Source organism: Neovison vison, chromosome X (assembly GCF_020171115.1).
Source record: "Neovison vison isolate M4711 chromosome X, ASM_NN_V1, whole genome shotgun sequence".
Lineage (NCBI taxonomy): Eukaryota > Metazoa > Chordata > Mammalia > Carnivora > Mustelidae > Neogale > Neogale vison.
In genome coordinates this window covers 111,701,696-111,717,056 of record NC_058105.1, presented here as the reverse complement: position 1 = coordinate 111,717,056, position 15,361 = coordinate 111,701,696, and the positions used below count along the sequence as shown (strand labels likewise).

The 15,361-nt window shown below is 45.5% G+C and overlaps 1 protein-coding gene across 3 annotated transcripts in view; it reads right to left on the bottom strand.

Moving 5' to 3' along the window:
* The window catches only part of PCYT1B (phosphate cytidylyltransferase 1B, choline), a 121,683-nt gene that overhangs the window by 83,420 nt on the left and 22,902 nt on the right, over positions 1-15,361 (bottom strand). For 2 of the 3 annotated variants that reach the window (XM_044235220.1, XM_044235224.1), the window contains exon 1: positions 10,857-11,208. The exons of the other annotated variant lie outside the window; for it this stretch is intronic. In XM_044235220.1, the coding sequence (XP_044091155.1) occupies positions 10,857-10,973 (117 nt within the window). In that variant the 5' untranslated portion in view covers positions 10,974-11,208. Of the gene's footprint in view, positions 1-10,856; positions 11,209-15,361 lie in introns of those variants that run through there. 3 annotated transcript variants of the gene reach the window in all.

Below are 15,361 nucleotides of genomic sequence, written 5' to 3'. Positions count from 1 at the left end.
CTCTCTATCAAATAAATAAATAAAAAACCAAAACAAACCAAAAAACCCCCTCACTTTAAAGCCCAGCTTTATCTGTTAGTACTTGACCTTTTGAGAATTACTTAATTCTTGGTTTCCTTATTTATCACACAGGGAGCAGTAATTCTTCCCTCACAGTCTGCAGCCTGGTTAGACGAGGGAACATGGAGAGGGCTCCCATCACCGGTACCTAAGTGTACACTACTCCCCCACTTGTCCCCGGAGGACAATGAGGGAGACCCATAGTCTTCAGCCCAGTATAGAACAATTCCCTTGTAACTAAATAACGCGGAGGTCTGAGAGAACTCAGTATCACGTGACTGGGCCTGCGGTCACTATCAGGCACACCAGAGATGAGCCCAGAAGCCTGCGTGTACGAGGAACAGGATCTCAACATCATTCATGATGCTTCTATGAACCCATTATTATTATTGTTATTCTTCTTAAATGCCCGCTTTAAAGAGACATCAGCACGCCATTACACGGATGTCAGGTTCGACGTGCATGAATTCCTAAGTGGAAAACAAAAACACCAAGTCAGAGACTTGGGCAGGAGGGCAGAGAGAATATGAAAATGAAGCGGTCTGGCTGGGCCGGCCCCGTGTGGCCCGGCACATTATTACACAGGCGTACACTAACCAGGCTTGCAGCTTTATTTTCTAATCACTGTGTTTTCAAGTGTGCCTTCAAGATTGTTGAGTGTTCAACTGTCTCTTTATCCCCAAGCAGGGTCAGCTTCCCCAGGCTCCCGCACAACCTGTCTCATGCTGGGGTAAAGAGGAAGGTAGAAATGTTAAAACAATAATGCTATGGTCTGAGGCCGGCAACGGGTAATCAGATCCTAGCAAGGTAGAGGCTGTTACCTGGGAGATTGTTGTAAGAAAATAGGTGTAGCTTGCAATGACTTGGTTTGCCCCTATCTTTCTTGCTTTCTCCTTTTCATCTCGCTCCCAGCCATCAGAGGGAATAAATCTTTTTCCTACTTTTTTTTTTTTAACCGAGGGGCACCAAAAAGCTTTGTGTGGGCATGAGCAAAAGATTCAAGAGTTTCAAGCCTATGGCCTGAGCCACCTTGGACTTCAACCAGAAGCAGTAAGTGTAGGTGGCTAGAGAGGGGAAGGCCCCCAGCACCCAATGTCACACTGCCAGGCCTCAGAGAAAACCCCGGATTTCGCACTTGAGTATTATGAGATCAGTCAGGAGGGTTATTGTTCGCATTGAGAAGAGATTCAATGTAGGTTTCTTTGAACGATGACTGTAATGTTCAGCATGTGATTCAGAACTCGTTCAACCTTTCTGAAGAAGCAGCTGAAGAATAAAGTGGGAGACAACAGGTCTGTACAATACTCATAGGGGGTTCCAGAGCTTGTTACTCATATTTAGCCGACATGTCCTGCCGAGATCATTCAACCTCTTTTAACCCAAATGGAGAAAACCAAAAGCAGGGGAGGAATGGGGTGGCCCTGACTTGTGAAAGGAACAGGAGAGCAAATGGGGCGCACTGGGCTGGAGCATGTTCCATGGCTGGGGAAGCTACAGTCACCATCTTGGAGCTGGGAAAGATCATCTCTTCTGCCCGTGGTGGGTGACAGAATGGAGGTCCAGAGAGAAGCGATTGGCTTAAGCCCACACAGTAAGTCAACAGCAAAACTCAAGTCCGAATGAGACTGTGGGCCCCAGTGAGCAAAGACCAGGTTGCAACATACTTGTCTTGCCAGGCCCCAGCAATTCCACTGTGGGCCAGCCCAGGTTCCCCCCAGGAGCTCCCAATCTAGATCTGCCTTGATCTTGGGAGTTGGTATGGAGCCCCAGGAGCCATAAGGGAATGGAGCCATTCCCTCTCACCAGAACGGCATCTCATCAGGAGCCACTCAGCCTTCCCGCCTGGGGCCTAGCCTGGAAGCTTCTGGAGAGGAAAACCCTGGGGCTGGACCCAACTTCTCAGGCTATCCCATACTTATACTTCGGCACCCACCAGAACCCAGCCACTAACTTCACCACTACCTTCACAGAGAAGACTGAAGCTATCAGATGAGAGGCTTTCCACATTCAATACACTCTCCCGTTAAAACTTCTTACCCAAAACATCCTTGCCAGCTTCCTCACCATCAAGTGAAAGAAGTGTCTCTTATCCTGCTTGAAGCCAATTCTTCCACTTTCACTGGAATCCAACATCTTTAGCCCAAAGCTCATTCCCTTCCTCATTTTCCCCCTATCGCTTTCACTTTCTCCTGTTTCCTCTATGCCATTTATATTCAAGTACAAGTTACTACCATCTTACAAGAATGAGCCAACCAAAAGCCTTGGCACACTGGATGGAAGGAAGAATGGAACCAAAGGAGGATATATAGAAGGAAAAAAAGAAGAGAAAAAGGCTAGCCTCTCTCAACCCTAAATCCTGATTTATTCACCTTTGGATCCTACACATTCTATCTGCTTACCCTCTCAGACAAGCTTCTCCCTCCCCACCTTCCAAGGCCTCCTCAACTCATTGCCCTCTGGCCTCTGCTCCCGTCACATCTCTGAAACATCCACCATTGACTTCTTCTTTCTAAATCCAAAGGAGACTTTTCCTCATTATCTCATTTAATCTCTCTGTTGCATTTGCTTCTACTGGACATTCCCACCACAGAACTTATCCTGCGCTTGGCCTGTCTTCTTTTCATGATCCTACCTCTACTGGCTCTTTAAATAGTGTTCATCAGGGTTCCATTCTGAAAAGATTCTGGGATCAAGTAGATTAATTTAACCAGATTTCACATAGAGACAAGCAGATATAAGGAGACTTCTAATAACTTTAATTACAGCTCTTCTATTTTTCTCCTTTCTAAGAACCTGATAGCATGGCTCAGGGTCAGTTATCTTCTAGAACTACCCTATAGTAGGATTATCCTGAGGTGCTCTTGCTAGCTAACCACTTCCATTACCATTTTCTTAGTCCAAAGACTGTGACTCAATTATGTTCCCATCAATTTCACTACTTCAATGCCATTTCCATCACCTCCTTGCGGACATCTCCCAGATCTCCATCTCCAAACTCTCTCCTGAGTTCCAAAAGCAAACACTGCCTAGACACCTCCAAGTGGAGGTCTCCATGTCATCCCCAACAGATCTCTTACAAACTACTGCCCCCTGATACTCATGCCTGAGTGCTGGTGCCCACTTGAGGAAGCCATAAAATGGAGTCTTCCTCGATACTGGCCAACCCTCAGACTCAGTTATCAAATCCTGGGGTGTTGATCTCCTTAGTGTCTCCCATAGTCATCCTGTTCTCTCTTTCTCCACTTCCCCATCCAGAACTTCAAATTTAATATAATTCTCATTAGCCTCCTTTGGTTAGCCTCCTAAACAAAACCCAAAAGGGCAAAAGGAAATATCAAGAGTGTAAAATATGAAGTGAAATGGTTTCTTCACTACAAGTAAATATATGTGTGTATGTGTGCGCCAGGCAACAGAAAATGTATTTGTCGTTGTGGCTTTTCTGAGCTCATCCTCTACAGGCCTGTGCAGGTGTCTGAGCTCCCTCTAAAGCCATCTATGGCTACTGAGCCCTTGAAACTGGCTAGTCAGAATTTAGATGTGTTTTAAGTACAACATATACTCCTAATTTCAGACTCGGCATTAAAAAAAGAATAAAAATACCTCATCCATTATTCTGATATTGGTGAATGTTGAAATGATAATATTTTGGATATCATAGGCTAAAGAAAATGTATTATTAAAATTAATTTCACTTAGGGGCGCCTGGGTGGCTCAGTGGGTTAAAGCCTCTGCCTTCAACGTTTCTGCAAAGAAGACATCCAGATAGCCAACAGACACATGAAAAAGTGCTCCATATCACTCGGCATCAGGGAAATACAAATCAAAACCACAATGAGATATCACCTCACACCAGTCAGAATGGCTAAAATCAACAAGTCAGGAAATGACAGATGCTGGCGAGGATGCGGAGAAAGGGGAACCCTCCTACACTGTTGGTGGGAATGCAAGCTGGTGCAACCACTCTGGAAAACAGCATGGAGGTTCCTCAAAATGTTGAAAATAGAACTGCCCTATGACCCAGCAATTGCACTACTGGGAATTTACCCTAAAGATACAAACGTAGTGATCCAAAGGGGCACGTGCACCCGAATGTTTATAGCAGCAATGTCCACAATAGCCAAACTATGGAAAGAACCTAGATGTCCGGGGCGCCTGGGTGGCTCAGTGGGTTGGGCCGCTGCCTTCAGCTCAGGTCATGATCTCAGGGTCCTGGGATCGAGTCCCGCATCGGGCTTTCTGCTCAGCAGGGAGCCTGCTTCCCTTCCTCTCTCTCTCTGCCTGCCTCTCCGTCTACTTGTGATTTCTCTCTGTCAAATAAATAAATAAAATCTTTAAAAAAAAAAAAAAGAACCTAGATGTCCATCAACAGATGAATGGATCAAGAAGATGTGGTATATATACACAATGGAATACTATGCAGCCATCAAAAGAAACTAAATCTTGCCATTTGCGACAACATGGATGGAACTAGAGCGTATCATGCTTAGCGAAATAAGTCAAGCGGAGAAAGACAACTATCATATGATCTCCCTGATATGAGGGAGTGGTGATGCAACATGGGGGCTTAAGTGGGTAGGAGAAGAATCCATGAAACAAGATGGGATAGGGAGGGAGACAAACCATAAGTGACTCTTAATCTCACGAAACAAACTGTGGGTTGCTGGGGGGAGGGGGGTCGGGAGAAGGGGGGTAGGGTTATGGACATTGGGGAGGGTATGTGCTTTTGGGTAAATTGGAAGGGGAGATGAACCACGAGAGACTATGGACTCTGAAAAACAATCTGAGGGGTTTGAAGTGGCGGGGGGGTGGGAGGTTGGGGTACCAGGTGGTGGGTATTATAGAGGGCACAGCTTGCATGGAGCACTGGGTGTGGTGAAAAATAATGAATACTGTTTTTCTGAAAATAAATAAATTGGGAAAAAAAAAAAAGCCTCTGCCTTCGGCTCAGGTCATGATCCCAGGGTCCTGGGATCGAGCCCCACATCAGGCTCTCTGCTCAGCAGGGAGCCTGCTTCCCCCTCTCTCTCTGCCTGCCTCTCTGCCTACTTGTGAACTCTGTCTGTCAAATAAATAAACTAAATCTTTAAAAAATAAAATAAAATAAATTTCACCTTTTTAAACTTATTAAACCATGGCTACTAGAAAATTGTCAATTATATTGTATTCTACTGGACAACACTGATCTAGAGGCTGGAGTGTGCCCATACGAAGGAGACTTAAGATCCCCTCAGAAGCAGACTGATCCCTTCCATGTCCAAAACTGTTTTTGGATCAGCAAGTTGCATCTTTTCTTCAAATACAGGGATTTGTCTCAACCTGGGGGTCACATGACTGGAGTCTTTCCTGCTGGGAAGTACTTGAGCTCAATGGATAAAATACAGTTTAAAAGTTGTGTGAAGTTCAACACATTAAAGTCAAATTTACCAAAAAAAAAGGTCAAATTTACAAAAACAAACAAAGAACAACAACAAAAAACCCCTCTTACCAGGGATTCCAGCATCCTGGCAGGTTTCCACATACCAAACTACTGTCTTCTGATGTATAGGAATGATTTTCCGGGGCAGGGAGGGTGGATTACTTCTTTCATTCCTCCCCACAGCCCCTGGGGCATTGCTGTACATGCAAGTCGCTCACCAGCTGGCTACCTGGGTCCTGCTGAGAGGGGACTGAGCTTTCTCTCAGGTACCAAAGTCCCACATCACTGAAAGCTTTCAATCCTCCGCACTGCCTGCATGAAGACATACCCACCCTTCTCGTTGCTGTACCCGCAATCAACAAAGTGAAACGAAGAACCTCCCCATCTTTTTACTGATTTAGATTTCTCTCCTCCGTAAGGACTTCAGCATCAGGCAAATTAAGGGGGGGGGGTACTGGAGGGATGGTGACAGAACAAACTTGAAAGAATGGAAGAAACCAATTCACTGATTCCATGCTCCATACGCCTGACTGGTATTGATCTGCAAGAAATGGAAGTTGCATCTGGAGTGAGACCAACAGGAAGAGCTCTAATAATAACCTTGGGCAGAATTCCAGTTGACCAGTCAATGCCCAAGGAAACTCACGGTTTTTTTTTCCACCAACACAGTACATTAAGTATTTCCCTTTTAAAATACATGCTGCTCTGAGAGGTTAAATAGATGGTGATACTAATAAAGGAAGCCACTGACGTCTCTGGAAATCCAGCCATCTTCCTGAGCGGTAGCGGGTACGCGTCCTACCTCCCAACTGACATAATGCACCTTCTGCACAACAGCAGTCTCTTGGCTCTGCTCCATTTTGAAGTAAAGCCTGGAATGAACTCCTGCTAACGTGGCATATCGAACGAGCGCTTTTTTATTTCCAAGGCCTTCTCAGTTGATCGGTGGTACATCCATCTTCACGGAAGTGACCACTGCAGGTTAGAATTACAACTTCCTTCCCACAACAGCAGCGCTCCTAGAAGAATCTGACAAGGTCATTAACCAAATCCATAAGCGGACGGTTGCCAGGGTGGCTGGGCCATGTTAGAGAGGGTTTACAGGGTATCCGCTGGGCCCAGAGGATTTGTCTAGCACAATCTGAGAGTTGGGGAGGTATGAGGACGCTGTCCTTGCCCACAGAGTGCCCTCATCCCTCAGGAACTGGGTCTCCTGAGTGCTCTTACCTCATACTGCCCCTGGCCACTCAGCTTCTCTTCTTGGCAGACAAGCTTAGGAGTCACCTTGCATCATGTTTAAGCAAGTAAAGAGCAAAGAAGGGATAACAAGTCAAGGATCAAGAATAAGTACTTTAACAATGGAAAGAAGAGGTCTCGGGACACCTGGGTGGCTCAGTGGGTTAGGCCTCTGCCTTTGGCTCAGGTCATGATCTCGGGGTCCTTGGATCGAGCCCTGCATCGGGCTCTCCGCACAGCAGGGAGCCTGCTTCCCTCTCTCTCTGCCTACTTGTGATCTCTGTCTGTTGAATAAATAAAGAAAAATCTTTAAAAAAAAAAAAAAAAGAAAGAAAGAAGAGGTCTCAGGAACATCCCAAACCTGAACACCATGGTAAAGTAGTAAGGGTATTAGATTACATCCTAAGATAAAAGCTTTATTAGAAAACCTAGGTAGTTTTCTGTCATTTCTTTTCTAATTTCTTTCTTATTTTTTTAAAGATTTTATTTATTTATTTGACAGGGAAAGAGAGAGAGAGCACAAGTAGACAGAGCAGCAGGCAGAGGGAGAGGGAGAAGCAGGCTCTCTGCCGAGCAGGGAGCCCAATGTGGGGCCCGATCTCAGGACTCTGAGATCATGAAGATGCTTGACCCACTGAGCCACCCAGGAGCCCGAATTCATTTTTTAAAAGATTTTATTTATTTATTTGAGAGAGAGAGCAGAGCAAGAGAGAGAGCATGCATAAGCAGGAGAAGTGGGACAAGCAGACTCCCCACTGGGCAGGGAGCCTGACGTGGGGCCCAATCCCAGGACCCTGAGATCATGACCTGAGCCAAAGGCAGACACTTAACCGGCTGAGCCACCCAGGAGCCCTCTTTTCTAATTTCTTTACCAGTGTTACTTAATTCTATTTACTCCTCTCCTTTCTGACATTTTTTTTTCCAATGAAAAATAAGGCAGGTGGAAAAACTATAAGTAGTCCTTTCAGGAAAAATTTCTCCTTGAACATGATTGCAATGCATCCTCAATGTCCTTATCAATTTGCTAGTTACAAGGATCTAAAATATAGATTGCTTCCAAACCCTGCTTATTTATGCATGCCCACTTCCCGCTTCAATTCCTTAAAGGGCTATGCCAGGCTCCATATCAGAGACCAGAGATACACCGATGAATGGATAGTTTCCAATCCACATCCCCCAAGCAAACTTTGACTCACAAGGAGGTCAGCACACTCCTTTCTGCCCTGACTGTACCTGCTAACACACCTCAGAGCACATGGTGTCCATATCAACTCGTAGACAAAGTGTCTGTTTATGTGTCAGTCTCTTCTAGAATCCCTAGGTCACAAATCATTTGAGGACTCAGCGAGTAGTAGGTACTCGATCAACACGCAAGTTAGGATCACAACAAACAACCTTAGCTGAAAATATATAGGCAAATGCACGTAGAGAGAGAGCTACTGTACACGCCTTTCCAAGTGCCAAGCTTAAAAGAGAGCACAGTTCATCACGAAACGGGCATTTGACACAACTGCTGAGACTTAAATAAAACTTGTACCCAGACAATGACAATCAGCACATAAGTTCACATTCCATACTTGCAGTGAAGCTTAATGGCTTTATATACCCAGAAGTTACCATTTTGCTCTCCCCAGGTAAAGTCACAGTCTGGAGAGCCAGTGCGTGCCACAGCGAATACAATGAGATCCATTTTGGCAGCCACTACTCTTTTTTTTTTTTTTTAATGTTTTATCATTGAATCCTGTTTCCTCTAAACCATATGAATTCCACTTTGATAACAAGTGCGAAACGGAGCCTGTCCTCTGAAGGGATATATCTGTTGAGTCGCTCATGAACTTTAAGTAACTTTGGAACTCATCAGCCACACGGGCTAATGGCTACAGAGCAGTAACCCACGCGTGACTCTGAGCAACATGGGTGGGAGCTGGGAGAAACAAAGAATTTATCTAATCTGAAATGTGAAGGTATTAGCAAAGCTAAAGATCAACAGGAACTACTAAAAACCACAAAAAGAAATGCTACTTAAGATTTTCACTTGTCACTCTCTCCATCAACAAATTTTCTTACTAAGTAGGTAGCATGTGCATTATTCAAGTCAAAACATTAGCAAAGGAAAGTCATGTCCCGAAGTGTACAACTAAATTTAGAATATACCCCTACAGAGATAAAGTTGGCTGAGAAAAGGTGATTCTAAAAATTGAGTAAGGGTTTATAAATTGGCTACAGTCCCTATATAAGCAGCAAAATTTCAGTAGACCGTGATAATGATGGACAACATGGAAAGTTTTCATCAAAGGTACATGGAAGCCATCGCTTTCACAGTTCGACTTTTGTACACACACACTTCTACTTTAAGTTAGACTTTCATAAGAGATGGGAAGGGAATGTACCCCACTCCAGAGTGTGCTGCAGGTAAAGATCTTCCACTTGGAGGGTGTAGACCTCTGGGTCCAAACCACAGCTCTAACCCTTGGAAGCAACATGACTCTAGGGGAAGTCACGTACCCACTCTGAACCTCAGTTTTCTCATTTCTAGAACAGCAGGGAATTGGAGGTGTAACACTGCCAGCTTTTCAGGGTACTTTAGAGTCATGTCCAGGATGAGATGTCACAAGTCAGAGTGCAAAGTACTTCAATGGTCTTCCTTCTCTTGATTTCCTCTGCTGACCCTCTTGGGGCCGAAGCAACCAAGGGGCAGAATAGTTAAAAGGCGAAAAAGGAAGGAAAAGGGGTGGGCAGGAGAGACAAATGCAGAAGCTGGAACTGATGCTGCCTCTCTCTCCTCTGTCCTTTACCTGTTGGGAGGGTATGTGATGCAAATTTGAACACCAGAGATTGTGTGTGTGTGTGTGTGTATGTGTGTGTGTGCGCACGCGCGCACACACACACAGACACACACCATTCTGTAAGTGGCTTGGGTGCCAGAGAGAAGTTCATGTTAAACTGCCCGAAGAAAATATATTTTATAAAATAAAAACAGTGAAAAGCCCACAGCACTTTAATATAAATTCGTTTTCATGTTTTGGGAAGTTGTTCTAAGTCTGCCTTTGAACCTTTGTAACGCTTATGAAGGAACAGCAGTTGCATGGTGGGCCAGCCTTGGAATCTGAGCTCTCATTTAGGGAGTTGAAAGAAAATGCTACATCACTAAATACTTTTAAAAACCTCTTCCCAGGGTCAAACTCCACAGCCAATCAAAACATGGCACCTCTTAACTGGGGGAATTGTTATAAAAAGGATAGCTCTAATTAGCTGCCACTTGGATTTGAGGGTGCAAAGGGAGGTCTCTCCCAAGTTTCCCAAGACTTCAGGCCACAGAGAACCCACCCCCCATCTGGTGTTTTTGATTCCTTGAGGATATACCCTGAGGTCGTTGAGAACCATCTTCCATGCCTGCTTAAATAATCATGCCCAGTGGCTGAGAAACGGATCAAATTTGGGATACCAGTCACTGAGACGGAAGGAAGCTCTGAGTGCCCCGTCTCCACACTTTCGTTATTAAAGGCATACAAGCCCTTTCTAAGTAGTCAATGTCGCTTCCCCTGGGTTCCCACTACCTGAAGACAAACCGTCCCCGCACGGTCCGGAAATGTTCGGATTCATTTAAAAGGTGCCTTATTTCTGAATACATCACCGAGGGACTCTTTCACTTATTCATTTTGAAATTTTCAGACGAACGGGGAAGTTTGGCTTCCTTATCGTTTTCGTTTTTCCAAAATTGGCACTGGGCACCAAAATGAGTTGGGCACCAAATCATTTCTCAGCTAGAATTTAGAACTTAGCAACGGACTCGTCTCAAGCTTTGCGAAGAGAATACCATTTTTTAAAACGCACTGTAAGATTTTTACCTTCGGACGAGAATACACCTAAAAGGAAAAAGGCCATCCCCTCCTCCCAAGGCAGAAAAACAGCATAGCCCAAGCAGCCCGTTTCCTACCCAGCCAATACAATAATGCTTTGTAAGCTGAGCGCAGCGCCCGGTATAGAAGCTAAGTATAAACAGCTGAGAAGGATTAGGCAGTAGCTCCATTCTCATTTACATGAAAATCCTCCAAGCATCGTTTTCCTCGCCGGCTGCAGGCGCATAAGGAACTCTTTTGTGCCATAGCCAAGCATAACATTTGCATCCTTTGTCTTTACTTACCAGTCGAGGCTGTGGGCATGTGTGCTCTATTTCCTCCATGGTTTCTGAGGGAGGCTCATTGGAAAGGGATTTTGGGATACCTGTTTCTGACTCAGCATCAGTGGTAAGTACTGGCATGGCCAGCGAATGCTCCCTCCAGCTCTACACCCTCTGTGAGTCTCCTCCCAGGCAGAGAATGTTTTCTTTGTCACGTATTTTTCTCTTCTTCACCCATCCCCCTTCTTCGCCCCTTCTTTCTGTCTTCCCTGGGGGAAGAGGTTAACCCCCCGAGTCCCCCACCCGTTTCCTTCTCCGAAAAAGCCAAAAGGCAAGGCCTCAGTTTATCACTATAACAACCAGACGGCACTAGAGCGGCGGGTGCGGGATACAGTACCTCATTTGCATGGAGCGCGCTGGTTGGCTACTGTCATCATAGTACCACTCCGCCGGGGAGCGGCCGGGCCCCATTGGCTGGCCGGCCGTGCCCACGGGGCCCGAACTTGCTGCTTTTGTTTCTTCTGTTTAATTCAGTTGCAAAGGTCCCTGTCCACGCGGGGCGTGGAACCCGCGCTGCACTACCCAGATAAGATAAAACCGCTTCCTGAGGAGTCCAGCGCTACTCGACGAAGAACATAACAGACCTGCACTAAAGGACCACATCCCTGGCATGAGTGTTTGATGTGCTATAGTCAGAATTTTGCTGAATAGGAATCACCCTGAAGACAAATCAACATTTGGGCCCCAACTCCCTGTGCCTTCAATTGTCGGCTAGCCTCGGAAGGCCTCTCAGGGCATTTATTGTGGGCACCTGAGTGTTCATCCCCTTGACTACATCAAGAGCACTGACAGCCCTCGTCCTCCCCCACCCCGTCCCAGGCCTGGTGCAGCCCCAGAACCTACCCTTGGGCTGCCCTGGGAGGAATTTTGAAGGAGGTAGATTCTCTTACAACCTGCCTCCCACCTCTGACTGCCCTCCCAGTTGCTTCCTCCCTCAGACACTTCTCTCCCCGCTTCTGCGTTTCCTCAATGACCTCTTGTTGCTGTTCTCTGCCTTTCAATGCACCGTTCCATTAACTGGTCTCTTATTCCTCTGCTCCCCTTTTACCAGTTGTGAGTTCTATTTCCTAAGCACCCTGCTCTCAGCCAAGAGCTCACGGCGGTCACAGAAACATTCCAGATGTGCCTTAATGTCTAAATCATCCACGAATAGTCCCATTTTAAGAGGGGTACTCTGAAGAAACACACTGAAAGAACTTACTAATCTATTCATTCCAGTGAAATACCACACTTCCGGTAACATTAATAAAACTCATGGTAACTATTAGAATTTATTAAGCACCAGCACAGTGCTAAGTATCTTTACCCAGATTTTGTTTTATCCTCACTGGAACCCAAAGAAGTCAATCCTATTATTATCTCCATTTCACAGGTGAGGAAACTGCAATTTAGAGTAATTGTTAGGACCTCAAACTCAAAAGCAGAGTTGTGGGGATTGGAAGGATTTGCAGGGGACATGGGGGAGGAGCCAGGATGTAGCAAATGTAGTAGTACAGAAAAATCACCTTGGTAGGAGTCCTCTTAAGTCCCTGGGCTTCTAGATCTTTCGTTTTAATATATAGCAGTTGTTTTCATCCAAGTGTGGTACAGGACCAGCAGCAGCAACATCAGCATCAGCTGGGAGCTTGTTAGAAATGCAAATTATTGGCCCCTCAAGTCCTGATTCTGTAGGTCTCGGGTGGGGCCTGCGATTGCATTTCTAACAAGTTCCCCAGAGGTGATACTAATGCTGCAGGTCCAAGGACCATACCTGGAGAGCCAGTAGTCCAAAGGGTGAAATAAAAATACTGCCCTGCCTCCCTCACGGAATTTGGGAGATCAAATAAATACTGTGTGAAAGCACTTCGTAAATTAGAATGGGGTATACTAATATAAGGGGCTTCATTTTTATTACTCCTCAAATAATCAAAGACAGCTAGCCTTAAAAAAAAATGATTCTGCAGCATAGATTTACAGTTTGACATTTACAGATCCCGGCACTTTAAATGAGAACGATGTCACTTGATGACACCGTTATTACCTATGCTTAAGGAGAGCTCCAATACTGCAAGAATTCCAGTGACACTGGGTCATCTGAAAAAGGAACATCTGACCCACTTCCTACCCTTTCCTGACTGCCTTGTCTGCCCTCCTGGAAACACAAAACACCTCAAGCTGCAAGTTTAGCTCTAATAAGTCCTTCAACTTGAAAGAGACAAACCGTGCAATACTTTCAAGAGACTTTTCCACCATGCTGGGTGATATGGGCATGATATTGTTCATCTAAGCTCAGTATTATCTTTGCCTTACAGCGGCAGTTCTCCAAGTGTGGTCCCCAAAGGAGTAGCAACAGCAGCACTAGGGACTTGTCAGAAATTCTTACTCCCCACCCCAGATCTACTGAATCAGAAAACTCAGGCAGTGGAGACCAGGAATCTGTGTTTCAATAAAATCTCTGGGTTTTGGAGGCACTCTGCCATATGCTAAAGTTTGAGAACCACTGTCTAGAGTCACACAGTCCCATTGGAAAGCCCTTAATCCCCTAAACCCCGCTGGGTTCTGGACCACTGAGCTGCCAGCGTGGTTCCTAATTGGTCCTCTAATTCCTTCGCTAGAATGGGAAGCTCACCTGTTCACCTACCCATTTAGCAGAATCCTGGGGTCTAGCGGGGTCCTTGCGGGAGTTATTTTAACTTGGAGGCTTTCTAATGCTATTAAGGTGATTAGCTGAGAATGACCAGTTAATTCCACAGTATGGAATCAAGTATCCCATAACCCTTTTGGGGTTATGCCAAGGGGGAGGGGTTGATTATCAAAGGATGACAGAAGGAAAGTTATTGAAGTTATTGGGGTGATAGTAGTGTTCCCTATCCTGATATGGTAATGGTTACACAAATCTATACACGTGTTAACATTGTTAAAAAACTCCATGCAAGGGGCGCCTGGGTGGCTCAGTGGGTTGCCCCTCTGTCTTCAGCTCAGGTCATGATCTCAGGGTCCTGGGATCGAGTCCTACATTGGGCTCTCTGCTCAGCAGGGAGCCTGCTTCCTCCTCCCCCCTCTCTGCCTGCCTCTCTGCCTACTTGTGATCTCTGTCTGCCAAATAAATAAATAAAATCTTAAAAAACCCTCCATGCAGGATATTTGTCAGTACAAGGTAACAAGCCTTTAGAACATTCATGCCCTTTAACCTAGGAATTTTGCTTGGGAACTTATCCCCAAAGTAATACTCAGAGAAGCACTCAAATAATTGTGTACAAAGATGCTTAATGCAGAATGAATTATAACAGGCTAAAAAAATTGACAACTTGCAGCAGTAGGAGTGATGGTTAAAAACATCCATTTAGTATTATACTGTCATTAGCGGTCATGTTTTCGAAGAAAGTCTAATGCTATGGGAACATGATAACATATGTCACGTGGGAAAAGCATGCCACAGAATATGATACCAAAAAAAATGATCTCAATTATGGGCTATGTACATGCTTAGATAAAAGTACTGGAGGGAAATACACCAAGATGTATGTGTGGAATTACGGGCAAAATTGCTTTTGTTTTTATATTTTCCTACCTACAACGAGTGTTTAAAAGATGAGCATATATTACCCTTATAGTTAGGAAAACAGTTGTGAAGGGCTGGGTGTGGGGTCGGGGTGAGGCAGATAGACGTTAGCATGCTAGCAAATACCAAGAGGCAGGGACTCAGTGAGAGGAAACAAGAAAGCTGAGAGGGACAGACAAAGCTGGTGGCGTCCTATCTCCAGTTAGTAGAAATAGAGGGGATGTGGTGGAGGCGGGCTGTTCAGAAAATCTCCAGGGAGCATTTGGGGACAGCGCTCCTGAGTCTTGCTCCCTCTGTAAGCAGGGCGTGGCTTCGGTGAGACCTTGTCAGATCAGTGCTGCCCCTCCCAAGCACTCTCATCTTTATTTCTACCATTTATCAGGTACCCCTTACATTCTTAGCACTATGCTCCTTACTTATCATGGGCTGCTTATAAGCCCCACAACACCTAATCAGATATGAATAGCGCCCCCTCCCCGCCCCACGTTTGCAGACAGGAAACCAAGCCATAGGGATCTTCCCATCAGCTTGGAAGAGACCTACAAATGACATTCCTCCTGCCAGCGTTTGTCACGTTTGTCACTTCAACAACATCAAATCATTGAAAACCCTATTCCCAAAGATCTGCAGGGAAGAACTAAACTTATCTCTTCAGAGCAGAAGCTGTCTGAGCTGGATCCCCCCAGGCCTCATCACGGGCCACAATGGCCAGCAACTTCATCTCTCTTTCGGAGGGTTTTCTCTGGCCCTGGGGGACATGCCCCTTCCCCCGCCCAACAGCACCAAAGAGGCAGGGCTGAGGGGCAGAAATTCAGCAGCCCACAGTCCTAAGAGCTCTTGGCCAGTGACTGACCGGAGTGAAAGTATAAACACCCCAGTGGTCTTGGCCTTCAAGTGGAAGGACCAAATCCTATGTTCTGCATGGACT